The sequence below is a fragment of the Temnothorax longispinosus genome, chromosome 5 (genome assembly GCF_030848805.1).
Source record: "Temnothorax longispinosus isolate EJ_2023e chromosome 5, Tlon_JGU_v1, whole genome shotgun sequence".
Taxonomy (NCBI): domain Eukaryota; kingdom Metazoa; phylum Arthropoda; class Insecta; order Hymenoptera; family Formicidae; genus Temnothorax; species Temnothorax longispinosus.
In genome coordinates, this window is record NC_092362.1 from 18,488,260 (window position 1) to 18,506,622 (window position 18,363).

The 18,363-nt window shown below is 34.0% G+C and overlaps 1 protein-coding gene across 6 annotated transcripts in view; it reads right to left on the reverse strand.

The window, feature by feature from the left end:
- Nmdar2 (NMDA receptor 2) overlaps nucleotides 1-18,363 on the reverse strand; it is a 163,902-nt gene continuing 145,539 nt past the window's right edge. For 2 of the 6 annotated variants that reach the window (XM_071777744.1, XM_071777747.1), the window contains 11 exons: nucleotides 16,793-16,940; nucleotides 15,743-15,926; nucleotides 15,294-15,433; nucleotides 14,563-14,675; nucleotides 13,592-13,876; nucleotides 12,880-13,061; nucleotides 12,493-12,728; nucleotides 11,809-12,002; nucleotides 9,559-9,675; nucleotides 8,241-8,342; nucleotides 1-7,632 (listed from right to left, as the gene is read on the reverse strand). In XM_071777744.1, the coding sequence (XP_071633845.1) occupies nucleotides 7,575-7,632; nucleotides 8,241-8,342; nucleotides 9,559-9,675; nucleotides 11,809-12,002; nucleotides 12,493-12,728; nucleotides 12,880-13,061; nucleotides 13,592-13,876; nucleotides 14,563-14,675; nucleotides 15,294-15,433; nucleotides 15,743-15,926; nucleotides 16,793-16,940 (1,759 nt within the window). In that variant the 3' untranslated portion in view covers nucleotides 1-7,574. Of the gene's footprint in view, nucleotides 7,633-8,240; nucleotides 9,676-11,808; nucleotides 12,003-12,492; nucleotides 12,729-12,879; nucleotides 13,062-13,591; nucleotides 13,877-14,562; nucleotides 14,676-15,293; nucleotides 15,434-15,742; nucleotides 15,927-16,792; nucleotides 16,941-18,363 lie in introns of all 6 variants that reach the window. The other 4 variants (XR_011731916.1, XM_071777745.1, XM_071777746.1 and 1 more) reach the window with 4 other exon arrangements.

Genomic DNA, 18,363 nt, shown 5'->3' on the forward strand with positions numbered 1-18,363 from the left:
TACAAAACAACAATGTTTTATTGGAAACAACATACAATCACATACCACGTATGTTCCTTATAAGCCCTTTTGACGTTCGCGCGTTCTGCCGAGACGTGCACGTTACAAATAAGTACAATTGCTCGAAGTTCGCGGAGCAACCCCGTTCGTCCCGTTCGAGTTTCACCCTCGCCCGTTCACTTTCGCCGCGGAACTTATGAACGCCGTCGTTCCATACGGACAGGAGTTTCACTTCGATACGATATATCGTACGGGTTCTTTTGCTTTTGCTCTCTCTTGGGCTAGAAACACGAATACAATATCCTAGACCCCAAGAGAGGCAGACGGAAGTAGAGTCAGAAAAAGAGAGGGAGCAGGGACCCTTATTATTGCCGCAAGGGTCTCGATCGCGAGGTTTCATTTCCAAGCCACGCTTGCTATGTAAAGGGCTTTGCCTAAAGGGTTAATCCTAAAGGATTTCCTGTTTGCTAATATCCTAGTCCTCGAAGACGGAAAGCGAGGACAAGTGGGTTTATCGAGCGGAGAAGACTTCCCATTATGTACAAATACACCGACGAGTACGATACACTACACACGAGGTCATATACCATTGGTATGCACACATACTCAATGCGATACCTCTAATTGTGATGTCACAGCAATCTTTTTTCGGTTGGCACAAAACGGCGTGACCCATCACGCTCGGGTGCGACGCCTTTGGTGATTTCATATCTAATCTAGGGTCTTAGAATTTTTTTACGTTAATGCGCTCTGAGATCGTAGCCGCAACCATTTCGATGCAACAATCGAACATTATGTTCAGCTCGCGGTATAAATAAACTGATTTTCTCGTTGATTCGCGCGAGTACACTCTTTGAGAATAATGTGTAAATAAAAATATGCCCAATTCACTTATAATTTAATATATACAAAAATATAACAAACAAAATTTAAGAAAACTATAGATTAAGAGATGACAAAATTATGTTTTAAAAGAATTTAATCACTTATGTGGTTTGATTATCTTTGAAATAAAATAACCTTTGGACCATAAGTCGCTAAAAAGTGGCGTTTTTTATTCGTTGTATTGATCCTTGCGCAATGCAACGTAAGTTCATAATTTTTTACGAAAAATATCAGAAAGTGACGTTAATATTTATTTATTATTCTTGTATAACATTACTATATTTTTTAATAAGTTGATTAATTTAATAAGACCTCAATTTTTCACGAGATGTAGGTATCAAATTTCAGCAAAAAATTTATTCGTTTATAATTTTTTGTAACATCTACGTATTAATATTGTAAGTTTTGATCGAACAATTAATCAGAATGACTGGTATGATTTTATTTATCGCCTACATCAAACTTCTAAAATTATAAATATTTTATTTAAATATAAAATTTTAGCCAATCAATTTTGACGTGAGAAAATATCTTTGTTTAAATAGTTACCTATATAATAAATGGATCGTGATCGAAAGAGTTTCGGCTAGCAATAGAAAGTTTAAAAGGCGAGGGATTTGAGTCCGACAGAGATCATGAAAGAAAGTCATTCGTCATCTACTCTCGGTTCGAAAAAATTCAGTGTACGTCTAATAGTTACAAGTATGAGGAGTTCGCAGCGACTACCATACTGGAAATTATTAAGGCCGCTATTTCGTGTGTGCGCACAGTGATTTTTTTTTTCGGGGCTTCGCAACCACTCTGATTGACGAATCGTTGTGACAGATTTCATGTTGTTACAAGCATTGTCCTTGTTACCTACATTGCAATTGAGTTTCGCAACAATTTGATTTATATAAGCAAGAGAATTAGAAGACTAATTCTTGACTAGCTTTAGTTATGTATATTAAAAGCGCGTATCGTCAAAGAAATTTTACGAACATGAAAATTTGTATATAAATAATTAATTAACTAAAGGTTCTCGATATTGAAATAAATGAATAGCAAGCAAAACTGGGCTTTAAAAGTCAAATGTGGTTAGTTGTGCGTGTGAGTTAACGTTATGTAACATTTAATTAATAATTTAATACAAATTATAAATCGTACGATAGTATAATTTTCAAGAGAAAATACCAGACAAATTTTGCTAATATTTGTAATCTGCAAAATATTCGGATTAGAAATTAAAATTAGGACTAATTGGCAAAGAGAAGTGAAATTCACTCACTAATCCAAGTTCAAGGAACGTGAGATTGACAAACTGCAGTTTTGGGAAAGACATCGGAGTTTCCGGAAACTTCACACAACTAACCGCGTTTGGCTCTCAAAGATCAAGTTTAAGTGTAATAACATCGTAACGTGATCTGAAATTGCAGTAGCGATAACATTGCACTATAGTAAAGAATATTTTTCGAATTATTCCGTATAAACAAAAATAACGTATAGTTCACAAGTAATAAGAATATAATTAACTAAATTAAAGCTCATAGGCAAATTAATTTCGATATTAAATAATCACGCGATCTTTATCTATGTTGTAGCGCAAAGTTACTTTCGCTAATGCAATCTAATTTTCGCTTATAGCACTCTCGTTGATTCTTTTATTCGCATAGATTGCAACTCGCAGGAAACAAACTTTCGCACAGAGGTGTAATTTGCTACACTTATTTTCGTTTATAAAACCTACGAGATGGAGTACAAAGGAAACATTTGACAAATGCAAATTGATTCATATTATCCCGTAGTCGATTTCAATTTCTTTTGCAATTCACACGCTGCATCGCTGCGTCAGTCACCTCGCCGTAGGTAAAAACCAGCTCAAAGTTAGGCAGTGTCTGGAGAACGTCGCTCCACGATCAATAGTGACTGCTTTAACATCACATTCGATATAAAGGCCCACGGCATATATATATTCACATATAAAATTAATTAATTAAGTCGCATCGTCCGCAGCGTTTACACTGCAGTTTCAATAGACGCTCAAGTTAGGCTGCATTCTGAGCGATATTGAAAGAAGCGACAGGGAACATGTGTTACAATTCATCCGCAGGATTAATTTTCGCGTACACATCAATTCCCGCATGTTCCATTAGCGTTTAATGATGATTGATCGATAAATCAAATCGTACAATTATTCCATCCTATTAGTCTTATTAGCTAATTAAGTTAATGGATCGCTAATCGTTGCGTCGACGTAAACAATCGTGCCGCATGATAGAGTGCACGATAATCCACTTGATTAAGAGGACTATTGTCGACATATTTGAGGAGCTTCCTCACCGCGCAAGTTCGAGCGATACCGCGATACCGCGATAGACTGCGAGTGCGCACACCTTCCAACGAAAAATGACCGAAATGCAGGGGCACTTTGCATTTGTGAAGAACGGTCGCTCGTATGGATTAACATAATCGGGAGGTGCATGCTTACGAATGCACGTGTGCATGCAGCGGGGAGATTTATAACAGCTGAGACGTAAAGCGAAGAGGAATCGCACGTGTGGAAAGTTCTCCTCGCCTGAGCCAATCGCGCACAAATGCACTCTGAAATCAACAAGGATCGAAAATCCTTGTTATAAAGCCTTGCACTCCACTCAGACCTAGTAAGAGGATTAGATCCATTCCACACGCCCGCACGAGAGTTTTCAGCATAGGAATGAGACCCCCGCGTGTGAAAAAGATTTCATGTACATAAGGATCTTAACTTTAGAAGTTTAATTAGAATCATATGGCATATGTATGTAATAGCTTGGAGCTGGCAGTATTGGCATAATCAGCTTTGGAGTATTCAAATATCGCACGTTTTTTCTTTTATTTACGTTTGCAATTTTTATTAAACGTCTCGAACATCCAACGCGTACTTATGTGCTGTAATACCCGTTTAGTGTATGTATAAATTCTCTCAGAAATTTAATAAAGTCATTTCTATTATTATAAAGTATAAAAAAGTTATTATAATTATTATAAAATATATTTACATAATAAGTGAGAATCTATAACAAAATTAGATAGTTAAAATAATTAAAAAAATATTATTTTAAATAGAATAATTCACACACACGATAAAACAAATTTAATATTTACATATAGAGAGATTTTATGAGAAATAAAAAATTTTCCCTAAAAGTTTAAATTACATATATTTTTCTTACACGTTCAATGGACATACAAATATATCGAAACGTGTAAGATCATCAATTGCGCGAATGTCCGAGCACATAGAAACTCGAGTGACCCTGCCGGCTCCATTATTATCATAATACATTCGAATACGCCATGTCAATACTCTCTGAGGATAATTATCTCGCATTTGACTTAACAACGTAACATTTCCCTTTATCTTTAACAACAACAATAACAACATGTTTTCTTTTGACAGCAATGTATTTCTTAAAATACTCCGCGGATGTCGAGGATTTGTGTCCCAACTCGCATCCACGCACGCACATCGCACAATAATTAGTACGGATAGTTAATGATTTTATGGATGGGATTAAGCGCGGAACTGATCGCGAGCATCTCGAGGCCTTTCGTATTTCTTCTTACGAAGTATGCCCTAATTTTTATTTCATTCCGCGTGTATAACTTAACGTGCATTGCAAGTCTGGAAAGCATAATTTCCTAAAAACAGTAAAAATAAACATAAACTTAATAATATTCTTACTCATTACAAATTTTATTGTAAAAAATATATATATTTGGATTTGTACTTAATATAAATTAAGTGCATATTTTTAAAATTAATGCGTAATAATAAAATTTATATCAGAAAATTTTATAAATGCTTTAATTAATGCATGTTTATATGTATAAAATTTCTATTTTTAAATCAATATATTTTAATTAACATGTAAATTTTTCTACAAATAATAAAAAGTAATGGTAAAATTTTCCAATAAAAATCCAATACAATCCAATAAAACAAAGACTATCTTAAGGTTTCTTTCAAGTCGTGATATTTTTTATTTAAAAATAAACTACAAATGTAATTTATCAGAATATTTGTTTTATTATAAAACTCTATTTGTCTCGTAATTATATCTAATTTTAATTTAATAAAAATATCTCATTTCAATTTTTCTTGTAAATTGATGATAATAAATGATTTCTTAAAATATTTTCAATACTTTATCATGATTAATGATTTTATCTTGCACATATAGTTGCGATAGAATATTTTATGTTTCAGTTTTTGATAAAAAATACTGTAGCCTGCAATGCACTTTAAAGTTCATACGAATAAATGCAGTTATATACAGCGACATAAGTCTTAAAATTTTAATCTTAAGTCTCGAATTAGATGCGCACGTGAAACTCGAATTCGCTCAAAGGGTTTCGTTCGTTATTTCGAGTTATCATCATCTATTGCGGATTGTCAGGACGTTGTGTCAAAGATCGCGACGACATTCCGTCTTTCTTCAAGAATATTAAAGACTTACGCGGTCTACAAAAATGTATAAAATTTACGTATACTTTTGCAAAATATCTGCGAAACATGTAAGAATAGTAAATTGTTATCGATTAATCGTTTTTCTGCAGATTCGACTTAAATCACAATTTTAGGCATCGCGCGTTTTATTAATACAGACGTAAACATTTATTAGTTGTTCGTTCGTTATCTTTTTGATTCACTGAACTATCATTGTTATCTTATTTTTGTTATTGATTATGTTTATTTGCTTGATATTTTCTTTTTCCTATTTAAAAATAACCTGTCCTGACACTCCACGATAGGTACGTGCGCATTATGGTTCGATTTTTATTTCATATTTATATATGTTACTTCTTGTTTTTGAGCATATTACGTTTTCAAATAGGTTCATTTTTTTAGAATATTTCATTGTGTATGTAACCATATTAAATATATATATATATATATATATATATATATATATATATATATTATTTTTTATAGTTATGCGGACTCATTAACACTAATTTTATTCGACATACAGGCTTAGATATCATATAAGTATTTCGTATGGTACACATTGACATTTTCCATCAAGATATCGATTAGGTTTCTCAGTTTTTGAATCTTTTCGTATCGTTCGCATCGACGTATTACCATATGACACTTATTTGAAAACTGGCACGAGTTCGTACAAAGTTGAATATGTCCTTTTTAAAAGATTTAGGAATTTCATAACTATCTATTGCATTGTTGGTGCCTGAATAAATATGTGCCTTTTCCTCCGTGACCTTGGTTCCAGCTGTCAGTAGTAATTGAAATTTTTCCAATTGTCTTTCTTGCACTGGCGACGCCTCTAAATAATTATATTTTAATATGAAAAACATAAATATATTAAAATAAAAAGACGACAAGGCAAAAAATGAGACGAGTTAAAGTAGGAGTAAGATATAAAAAATGTACTGATGGTACATGCTTAAAAAATAAAAATATATGTATATATGTTGTACATATTTCGATATACATACATACATAATACAATATACTTAAAAATGTAATAAATCTTTATAAAAATAATGTATATATAACTGTTCTTTTCTATAAATAATATAATATGAATTAAAATTATAATTATAAATAGAACATATTATAAAAATTAGATTGAAAATAGATATTAAAATATAGATTCAAGTTTTTTTTAATAAAATGCAAATTATACTCTAAAAAAATTGCAGTAAAATAAGTAAATAAAGTATTGAGATAAATATCAAAGAGGAATGCAAAGTTAGTAAAAAATTAGGATTAAAATAAACAAAAATGCATCATGGATAAAGTAATGTTCTAATTGTTTCTGCAAAAATTTCACTAATAAATATCTTTATAGAAATTTCTACTACTGATTAATTTGTAATTATAAAAATATGAGTATTTAATTTAAAAAATTATACATTTAACGGAAACTAGTTGTTTCAATGAGATAGTCGTGTCTCAAAGTATTCTAAAAAAATTGCAAGTTTTATTTTGTTCTTATCAAATTACTAACCATATTTCAGAATGCCTAATAGATCATCTAGTGCATCACGAGCCGTGTCCAGACGATTTTAGGCACAGGTTTGAAATTTTGAAACGAATCTTTGCATGGTGCACACAACTACGTGAGCGCGAAGCAGTTAGCTTCGATGACATGTCTTGTCGATCGTGTTGTTAAAAATAAATCCCTCGCAGATCGAAATCCGGCTCAATTATCGAGTGCTCGTCCGACCATCACCGAAGATTCAGTAATTTTCTGAGGCATTTCCTCGCAACGATCACTATTGTTGTGTGAATGCAACTGCCACGCAAGTCCTTCTGATATTTCAAAGGACACAAAGGATGCATTTCTCAGGAGCGTAACGCAAGTGTCAACAACAAATGCACTTCCTCGAGTCACAAAATATCCCCGAGTGATGTCTTCTTGGTCACTATAGTTGATTCTCGATCATTGATAGGCACTGACGACGTTCCTCCTCTCGTTGTTTCACCGCGCGCGCGACGACAGTTTCTGAGGATCGATATCAGCGGATCAGCGTCTTCGTCCGAACGAAAAATTGATGTGGGTGGGGCTCGTTGTTCGAGGCAGGAGCAACAGGACACGATTTTGGTTTAAATCGCATCGTTTCTGGAGTCTTCAAAGGGCCCCTCAGTCGGTCCCATACGCTTCCATCGTGGCGCGATTGGGCGACTGAAGCCGATCCTCTTACGATCACAGAACTGTCTCCATTTCGGCGATTTCCGTCCTGGTCGCATCATCATCCGGAATCCTGTGACAAACAACCGCTTATTTTCATAAAATTCGAGGCATTTCCAAATGGCATAAATAAGTAATTGAGCAATGCAATATTGGCAAGATAAAACTTCAAGAAAATAACAGCTCTGATGCGAAATTTGTATAAAGGACGAAAATCATTGTGCTTATAGAATTTGCTACATTAATATAATATATTACTTACATATAAATACAGGTCACTTTGTTACCAGGAAATAAATAAAAATCGAATATGTCCAACAATTACAATTACATACATTTAAATACAAAAATACGTGAAGTTTGATAGATTTTGTGTGTCACTATGTAATGCATTATTTATTAAAATAAAATTAATGGTAAACCATACGCTTTCAATGCATATATAATAAATTTATAACAATTGGAAGGTACAGTTAACAAATTTCATTTTGTAAAACTTTTAATATTTCTGTAAAATTTATTTTGTAAAATTTTTAATAGTCTATATTTTATTTATAAATATTTTTGTACATATAAAATTTATTTCGTAAAATTTTTAATAGTACATTTTATGATGAGTAATATCGCATTTTAGTAATCTGTCTTTCCGATCCACAACGCCGCATAAATCCTGGTCTTTACCTGTAAATCTCCGTGGGCAAGAACGTCTCGGCGTATTCTGTACTGACCACATGGTTTCTACTCATATCCCTCGGACGGGCAACCTCGACGGCATCGATGTACCTGAATATAAACGATCGGGAATTATGTCATCGCCATCGTAACACTGCGAAAGTTGCCTCCTACACGTATAAAGTAAACTTTATCATGCTCTCCGTCTTCCTCGTCTTCGCCCCGGTCACGGCACTTTCTCAACATTCCCACACCCCGATTTAATTTTCATCCCGCGTCATTGTCTCGTCGTCGCCGTCGGACATTATAGGTAATTAATCGATTAACCGCCACAAACCACCACAGGTAATTACCTATAATGCGCACACTGTTGGCACCGACACGCCCAAGTTATCTAACTATTTTTCTCCTGGAAACTCGCATGCCATGCTCTCGAGCACATTAAAGTAAAAAAAAAAGAAAAGAACAAGTCCGTGATAATAAGAACTACACGAAAGTGTAATGAGCGAGAGATACTTGATGCGTAACTTATGCAAAAGACGATCTACCAATCTACAGAGAAGCGAAAAGCGGACTAATACCCAATCTCTACATCCCTGTTATTCTACCGATTGGTCTCTCTAATTGTAAGCGAGGCGCCCGCCGTCGTCGATCCGCGTGACGCTCGGCGTCTCTTTGTGTCTCCTCTTTCGCTGCACACATTCTCTTTTCTTCATTATTATAGATAAAGTGATGTCAAGGGGAACGGAGGTCGCGCGAGTTAACGAAACAACGGAGCCTCGCGGGATCGCGCGAGTCGTGGCAAAATTTTTATCGATCGGTGGAACGATCTTTTGCTACACCATGTGAGACCGATTGCAGTGACGTAGGAACGTTTGCTAAATTCCAATGTGTGAGTGCCAATTGTGTCGTGGGAGTGTAATTATGTAAAAAGGATTTCAATGGTTTGACGTTCAGGGAGAAGAGGGCTTTGCGAGAGGAATTTGTCATAGCTCTCTATAGAGCACTTCATTAGGGTCACGATTATGTCTCGCGCTGCAGAATAGTTTTCAATTAATTTTAAAAAGATAGGCAATTGATGGTAACTATTGAACAGAGTATATTGAATGTTTCGTATGGGTTGTGTTAAATGTCGTTGTGTTATAAGATGGCAAAGACATGAAATCAATCAGAGTAGCATCGCTAACAAGACTTTCTTTTCCAAGCAATTATGACAAATTAAATTATTACAACAGAGAGAGAATTTTATTGAAGCTTCAACGAAAAGAATATTTTAGTTCCTGCGTCACTGAACGTTCTTGCGTGTAGTTTGGCATTGCGGACTTACGAATCGAAGTATGGCGGTAGCGGATGCGGAGCTTCCATCGCCATGGGCTCCGGTGGTGTATGGCGGTCCGAACTTTGGAGGCACCCTCGCCACCAGCCAAGATTTCCAGATTTCCTCCTTTAAAAAAGCCGACGTGGATATGTGCCAGGCTTCCTTCTCACGTCGTCGAACCACCAATTATCGCTTAACATGACCCAAATAAACCATTTCCCGTTCGAAACGATACCCCCGGGGCACCCCATGACTCCACTCTCATGGAAAGTTTTTTTTTTTTTTTATTGTCAAACATGACGATAGATTCGCTTCTCAACGAAACAAGAATAGGTTTTCCAATTATCTACGCAGTGAGCGCGTGATACCGCAGACGGACAATAGAGAAGAAATCAAGTGCGCGTGCTAATAATCGATAGGATATTAACGTACGTATGTAAGCATAAATGTTTACACAATATACATGTTACCGAAACTAAATAGAAGTGGCAAAGCGAGCGTTTTCAATTAAATATATCTAAATAAATTCCCCGTTATTATATTTTTTTTTTCAAAAAATGCAAATTTAATTTCGCAATGTTTGAAGTAAATATAAAATGTTTATATAATACATATAAATACACTTTATTAAAATATTTCACCGATAATATAACTATTTAAGAATTTATTTTTCAAGAAATATGTTTGAATTAAAATTTCTTCAAGTGCCAAAGAAAAAAGAAACTATATTAACATGTCCATTAATAATAAATGCTATTTAATATTGCATTTAATTTATGCAATTTTAATGTAAAGCAGCAATCGAAAAAAGATCCTGTCAGCAATAAAGAGAGAACGCGATGAAAAGAAGAAAACGTGATAAAATCTTTAAGCGCGATATTAAAAGACGTCGAAGTGATTTGACGTCTCATCGAAAACGCACGTTTCGCCCTATTATAAATAGATGCATGCTGTGCAAACAAGATTCCAAGTGACGTTAGAAAATAGGTTACTATACTTAAGCTCGGCCCGCAAAATTCGTCTTAAGGGATATACGGGCTTCAACGTTGTTACTTGTATAACAACGATTTCCGCAGTAATTAAACTTTAACGCAGAAATTTGCATGGAGAACCGAGCATAAGTTTGTTCAAGATATTAGAACAAAGACAGAGGTAGAATATGTAACTGTGCAACTGCATGCGTAGACTTTTATCACGGGTCCACTTCCGCTTTGCAAAGTAATTTCCGGAAGAGAGTGGAAAGCGAAGAGTGTGGAAAGATGAAGAGATTCAAAAGAAAGCTTTCTAGAACAAAGGTTTCCCATTTCGGGGATAGAAAACAAGCAACAGCACTCTGCGAAAAGTATCGTTCGTAAAAGCATAAATCGTAATCTAGAGAAAAATCAATGCGTAATTTTAATCGGCGGTTTGAACGTCTCGTTTTCTGCAGCGGAAATATTTTATCACTCGATTAAATTGTGTAAATTAATCTTTCAATGTCGTATTAATTATTGCTGAGTAAAATGTTTTGATATAATTGTCAAGGAAAAAAATACCTCTCACAAATAATTCTTATTTCTTTAACCCCTTTAAATTGTTTTTATGAGCATTATATTCTTATTTGAGATGTATAACACACTAAAAAACCCATCGCGTTTAAAATATAAATAAATTTAATTTTTCCTGTGTATATTTGCGCTGAAATTGGATAGAAAGTTATTGCGGCTAGATATTAAGCAATATTGATTCACTTTTATTTTTATGCTAAAAAAACACCATATTTTTTATCGTTCAGTATCAAGAAATTGCAATATCAATATAACTCGTAATATTAGATTTTCATTTTTTCGTCATATATAACCGTGACGTTTCAATTCAGAGAAAATTCCGGCATTAAAAGATTAATCATATCAGACAATACTCCTCATTTGTCATGCAGACTTCTGACGCAAATATCAAAGCAATTTATTCTCAAAACTCTTTGCGAACTCTTCCTATTTTAGTAGAGAAAGAAATAAAATCAGTCGAACGGAAAACTGTTATGAACGAATTGCTCACGAGGGAATGACGCTTCATCGGATATTAAGCGACCGAGTTCAAAGATAATCGAATAGCATGACTGATCATTGGGAAGGGCAAGCCTCTGTCTTCGCAAACCGTGCGATTCAAACTTGATCAATTCAGCTCTTCGCTCGATCGCATTGCAAATACCCGGTGCAGTCGAGTACTTTCGTAGCTTAATACGGAATTAAACGGTATTAGGAGAAAAGCGGAGCGTACTTGGTCTGGGTGGGCTTTATTCCGTGGGCCTCGAGATCCTTCTCAAGCTGCCGTATCCTGATCTTGGCCATGTCGAGCTCGTGCTTGACCTTCCACAAGTGGGTGTCGCAGATTGGATCCTTGCATCTGTGATGCCTCAAGATATCCTGCGCCTCGTACACTGCACCGCGGAAGGTCAGGGACTTTCCTACGCTCTTTAAATAAGACATTTTGCATATTATTGTCCTCTTCAAGTTTTCATTCCAATACTAATCTTCCGGAGTATATGAAAATCAATATTATCGAATAAGATAAAGATATATATGTATATAAATTTGCAGATATATTTGTAAAGAATTTTAGGAATATTTCTGGAATATTTCTTTTAAAATGTTGTTACATGTGGAATTTTATTCTTTTATCAATTATTGCCAATACGTTTCAAACATTTATTTTGTATTTAATTGTTATTAAATTCTAGTAGATTGTTATTAATTAAATTCTTTTGCTCAAAAGCTATACAATTTCTATCATTATTAAAAACAGTCAGTTTAGATTATTGGTTACATATTTTTGAAAAAATATTATTAACATTTAAACAGTTGTCACTAGCTGTAAGTAGTTTTAAAGCTAAGAATGACCTAGTTCCAGAAATAGCACAGGAAATAACGAGATTCTTGCGATATTAAAATCCGCGATGCTTACTAGGCTAAAAATAGCACATGTGCCACCGTCGTCGCTCTTCGCCAGGTGCTGTCTGATGTATTTAAAATATAAATGTTCCAGAAGTAAAAGGAATGCCGCCAAAAGAATTCCCATCATCAGTAAGAGAAATGCGCTTAAGAATTGCTCCAAAGCGAGCGGATCACTACTCTTTTGTACTTCTCTCCCGGGCTTACACGTCCCGGTCATCCAGTATCTTCTCAATCGCTCTAAATCTCCTAGAATTGATAGAATGACGTAAAAATCGATCCGTCGAGTAAAATTTACATATATCCATATATTTTACACACACACACACACACACACAGAGGAAGAACTTTTAGATGTAAAAATATTTTACGCTTAAAAAGATTTGGAGCATAAAAGTACCGTTATCCCTATAGTCCAACAGCCGTTTGTTGAACATTTGTAAGTATTTTGAGTTCCTGGAGAACGCCAGACCATATCCCGTCATGGCGTACCATGACCCGACTGTTAGCAGTCGACAGTCCTCGTTTTGGGCGACCGAATAGTCCAAGACCGTGCCGTCGTAAATGAACGCATCCAGATCTCTATATACAGAAGTTATAACAGAATATTCTATACCTCAGTATATCTCCGTAAGAATATTAAGGGACTTTTTTAAATTTATATACATAATATTATATAGAATTTTAGATGTAAAGAATCCCCCACTTTAGAGATGATTAAATTCCTATTCCTTTGATCAATTTCAATCCGATGTATTTGTTTATCCAAAATACTACGTTGAAATTCGTTTACATGTAACACAAACGTATAAATGAATCAAATAAAATGTTTTATTTCAGTTATTAAAATTTTCTTCAATTTTTATACAAAATATGTGCGCTAAATAAAAACATGCAAGCCCAATAATGTATTTTTTAAATAAATATCTGCACATGAATCGTTTACATAAAAGAGACATTTTTTATCAAAATATAAATTTGCTATGCTACTGTGTTATTTTTAAATAATTGTTTCATTTCTTGCTTCGATTTTTCTTTCTGTTTCTCAGATACAATTTTTAATTGTATAACATAAATGTTGACAAATAAAGTTATATCACAAGATTGCTTACCCACTGATGACAGCTTCGACCCCATCTGCAACACTGCTTTTGTTGAAAGCCCTCATGTAAGAGTGCATCTCCTTGAAGTACTTTGCCAGCGTACTGTCTGTGTGACTCCACGGTACCGTACCGAATTTAAACATGGGTTTGTGGGAAAAGGGCTTAGCGAGCCTATGATCGTCCACACCACTGAACTCGTGAAATTCTTCCCGCGTGATCATGAAGGCAGCCAGATTGGCAGTGTAAATGGCGAGGAAGACCACGGCAAATAATGCCCAGACGTTTGTCATAAATCTATGTAGATAGTATATTGACATTTAGCATTAAAAATTTTTACAAATTATGTTCTTCAAGTCAGGCATGTTATAAATGTTTAAATCTAGATATTTTGCAATGTTTATGAGAATTAATAAACGCATTGCTTAGTCGACAAGATAATTGTTTGTTAATTAATGTTTTAATATTAATTTAATTAGCGTCTTTATGTAGGAATTCTCCAGTTACATTATATGCATGTTATCAGTTTCAACAGTGAAATAAATATTCAAAATTAATGTTTGCAATTTGTTTCCGAAGCATATATTTAATTTTAACAAACTTCTATCTTTAATCTCCTTTTAACCTTATAACTATGATATATTTGCCTCAAAATATTATTTTACTCAAATCAAATTTAATTAATTAAATTAATTTGACTCACAAAATTCGATGCTGCATCAGCATACTGCATAATTTACATCGAATTATTTTGGATTCGAGTCAATATGATTGACGATTCATAAGTAGTCGTAGTAATTTACATTTTAGAACGGTTGTCGCAAGCAAATGTTTGCCCGGGAACATTTATGCGCAGCGACCGATCTCGAATGGTTAAGCGAAGAGGCGGAAGACTAATTTGTCGCTCGAGTTCTATCTCGCGTCGGTAATTAAAATTCGTCGGGAGAACGACGTTCCTGGGGAAAGGGATCCTTTTCACTGACCTGGCTGTAAATCCTCTGGGAGAGTCGATATGGACGGCAGCCTGAAATAATACGGCCCAAACCAGCCAGTACGTGCGACAGAACGAAAATCGATGGTTTGTCGATGGATTCTTCTGCAGAAGGGGAAAAATCGATAACGCATTAACATTTACAAAATTTAACGTGTAATAATAACATTAACACGAACAAAACTTCAAACTGTTCATATGCACGTTATAAGAAAATTAGCATATCGTTATCTCGCTTTTTCCAATTAAAAATTTAATTTGACGATTATGATTATTAGAACATCTTTTATATTAGAACACATGTTTAGACAATGTCATTAGTTTATGTAAGAACATAGTGACTTTTATGAAATTGTGCAACATACATGCAAAACAAATAATCATACATTAACACGTTGGAAAAAAAATCACGTATTATATAATTCTATAGGAAATATCACACACTGTCTATGTAATGATAAAAAATACACATAAATGAATAGACTCCTGGAAAAAATTTTTGTTAATTATATAAAATTGTATGAAACAACTGCAAATTAGAAGTCGGTATAACATTATTCTAGAAACATATGCTTTCTATTTTTCTACTGACAAACACCGAAGGATGCATTGGAATTAATTAGTTACTATTCTAATTGTGACATTTGTGCATTGAGAGGTAAAAGTGCGAACGAGGTAGAAACATATATACATATAGTTAATAAAAAGCGAAATAAAAAATACCAGTTTTTGCGCAGCGCCTGAAGGGTTTACCTTCATGTCGAAACCAGAGGGTGATGCCCATTCAAAGAGTAGTATCATTACCGTCGCAGCGTGTATGGCGACAATGCCCACTAGCATCCACGAAGCCGTGTCGAATGGTTCTGAAAATTGCATTGTTAGATGCTAAACTGAATTTAGTTTCAGCATTACCGCGACATTCGCCGCGTATTTTCGTCCGCGGTAACGATTCGTACGAAATTACTGCTTTTGTATAAATATTCCCTTAATTTATATAGCAATATTAATGTTTCGAAATAATATTACTATTTGCCTCCGCAAATATTTTACTCAATTTATGTAACATTGTTTATTCATAATAAAAATAGCATGTATTTTTATATATTGCCGATTTGCAAACATGTTATTATAAGTATCGTTTGTGGAGCAGTTTCTATACCTACAATTCTCACCTAAAAATGCAGTGGGCGATATTATGCCTGTTCTTTTCGCTACAATAATAGCGATACCAGTTTCCATATAAGGTACAGTGAAATCGACCACCGCTTCTCTTTCCGAGTTAATCATCAACGAAGTCATCACCATGTCAGTCTTCCGGTTGACCAAATCGGCTATAAGTCCGTTCCACTTCCCATTCTGCGTATAATAGTTGATAAATCGTGACGTTTGTTAAATTTGCGAGAAAGTCGATTGCCGAAATTGTTTTTATCGAAAAAGAAACAGAACATAAATAAATAAACATAAGTTAATTTTATTTAATATTTGTAGATTTAAATGTAAAAATATATTATTCTATAAAACGGAATAAAACACTGAGAATTTTGCATGCTATGCAAGATTTAAACGGGTATTTTTTTTCTTATTATTTTCAGTGCCAATGATCGTAATTTAATACAGTCTCGCGAGAGAGAAACACGAAATGATGATAATGCGATAACTTGATTAGGACGCACGATAAATGGAAAATTATTTGTTTTTAGGCCATTCAAGCTGTCGCTGAAGCGTAAATATCGTTGCATCGATGGAAGCAACTTTTGTGCAGCGGAAATTAAACGCGTCGGAAGCTCATTCATGCGTACATTTCGTAATAATAGTCATCAATGGCTGGGTCAATACACGTGCTTGCAGAGAATTATTATCGTCAGATAATTGGGCTTTCAAATTACACAGTACTAAATCTATAGGGTTCCAATAATGTGAAGCGCAATTCCTTTCTCTATTTTTTTTTATATTCGACAAATTTATCAGATATGTAAAGATAGAGATATACAAAGCAATCAGTCATGCCCAAGCCGCATTACGTTTTTCTTGCTTGGTGTTAGTCGCCTGCCGTAGACATGAAAGGACAGAAATTTTAACCGTTCCAAAAGAAGAAACGAGCGCACCGTTTGCGGATGCGGTAAATGCTACGCGGGAATTTTCTCGTTGCATTACAAGACACATTTATCTTCCGTCTGCGACGTAAGTAAGCAGCACCTTTCATGAATTTTGCTCGAGCTTACCTCCAAAGTACCCCACTTGCCGTCCTCCACTCTTACGAGCTCGTAAGTGAAACCAATTTCCTCGGAAAATTTCTGCAGCAGATCGATGCAAAATCCGCTGCAACACTGAAAAAGGCTTTCATTCTTCTGCGCCGATTGAAAATCCATTCTGGAACGTAAAACGAGAGCTCGTGAACGGCAATATCTGTATCTGATATGGAAAATTGTGTGTATTTTATATTCGCACGTACAACTTCTCGGAAGGGAATATAATAAATAGTAAAGGATTCCTTAAGTCTTAAGAGAGATTTTTTACATTATCGCATACACAACTTCAGTGCATATAATTTATTGCAACACGTTAAAAAAATATATAATTTCTTCTAAAAATTACAAAAGATAAGTAAGAAAATATAATTTGTTCGTAAAAGATATTCATGAAAAATGTCTGAACAAAACAGAATTAAAATATTCATTTATAAAATTGTATATATATTGTAAATAAGAATTTTTACAACATAGAATCTATGCTTGTAATAAAATAAAGACGTAAAAGTTAAAGAGAAAATTAAGAAACCGCATAAATCGAGTTATATCATTTTTGCGAGCAATAAGTATTAGAAGAAAATAAATTAGAAGGAATATATACATCAAAGTCTGATATTTTAAACTGTTTTAAAACAACATTTCGCTCATCAGAGAATTTCGATTACATTATTCGCATAATAGACAAAATTCATTTTAAGTTGTAAACTTTTATATAAAAAATAGAATATAATGTATTCAATAAAACTTCAGTCCCCTTCTTAAAGAAATGAGACACTTTGAAAAGTTTTCCATTTAAGCGTCCTGATTTTTCGCTTCAAGAATTTTGGATCGTTCTTTAAACGATCTTGAGTCATTCTTTATCCCAGTGTAAGCAAGGTGCAATTAAATTCACCGCAGCTGTGCCATTCGGGTCAGATGTCGTTGAAGCAAGAACTGACAGCCATTGTTAGCTGCCTTTTGAGAAAATCGCCTCTCAGAATGAAGCCTTTTCATGCATCTGACATATACAACTAACAAGATTTACTCTGAGAGTAACATTAAATTCTTTTGTGCAGAATAGTCTAAGTCGTGATTAATGCTGATACACTAAGAGCGCAATATTATTGAGATAAACAAAGTATAAAGGGTGTAAAAATATAAAGCGGAAGACAATCATATTAAAGGTAAATGGATTTCGGTGGTTTCTTAAGCCAAAAAAGATTAAATATTTGAAGCAGGTCTAGTTTAATAATTCTTTAACATGTTCATTTTCCTTAAAAAATATTAGCAATTCTTAAATTAAAAAAAAAAGAAGAGGAAAATAATATATTATTAGAAAATATAATAATAATAGATTAAGAAAATACTAGCAGTAAAAGAATTTAAAATAAAATTATTACAGTCACGAAAATTCTATTGTATTAAGAAACAGTTTGATAAAATATATCAATTATCCTTACAATTTAAAATATAATATAATTTTCATATCAGTTTTATTGCATTTATTAATATGACAATATCAACGATAAAACGGAATTGTATCAAACTATGTCAATTATATAAAC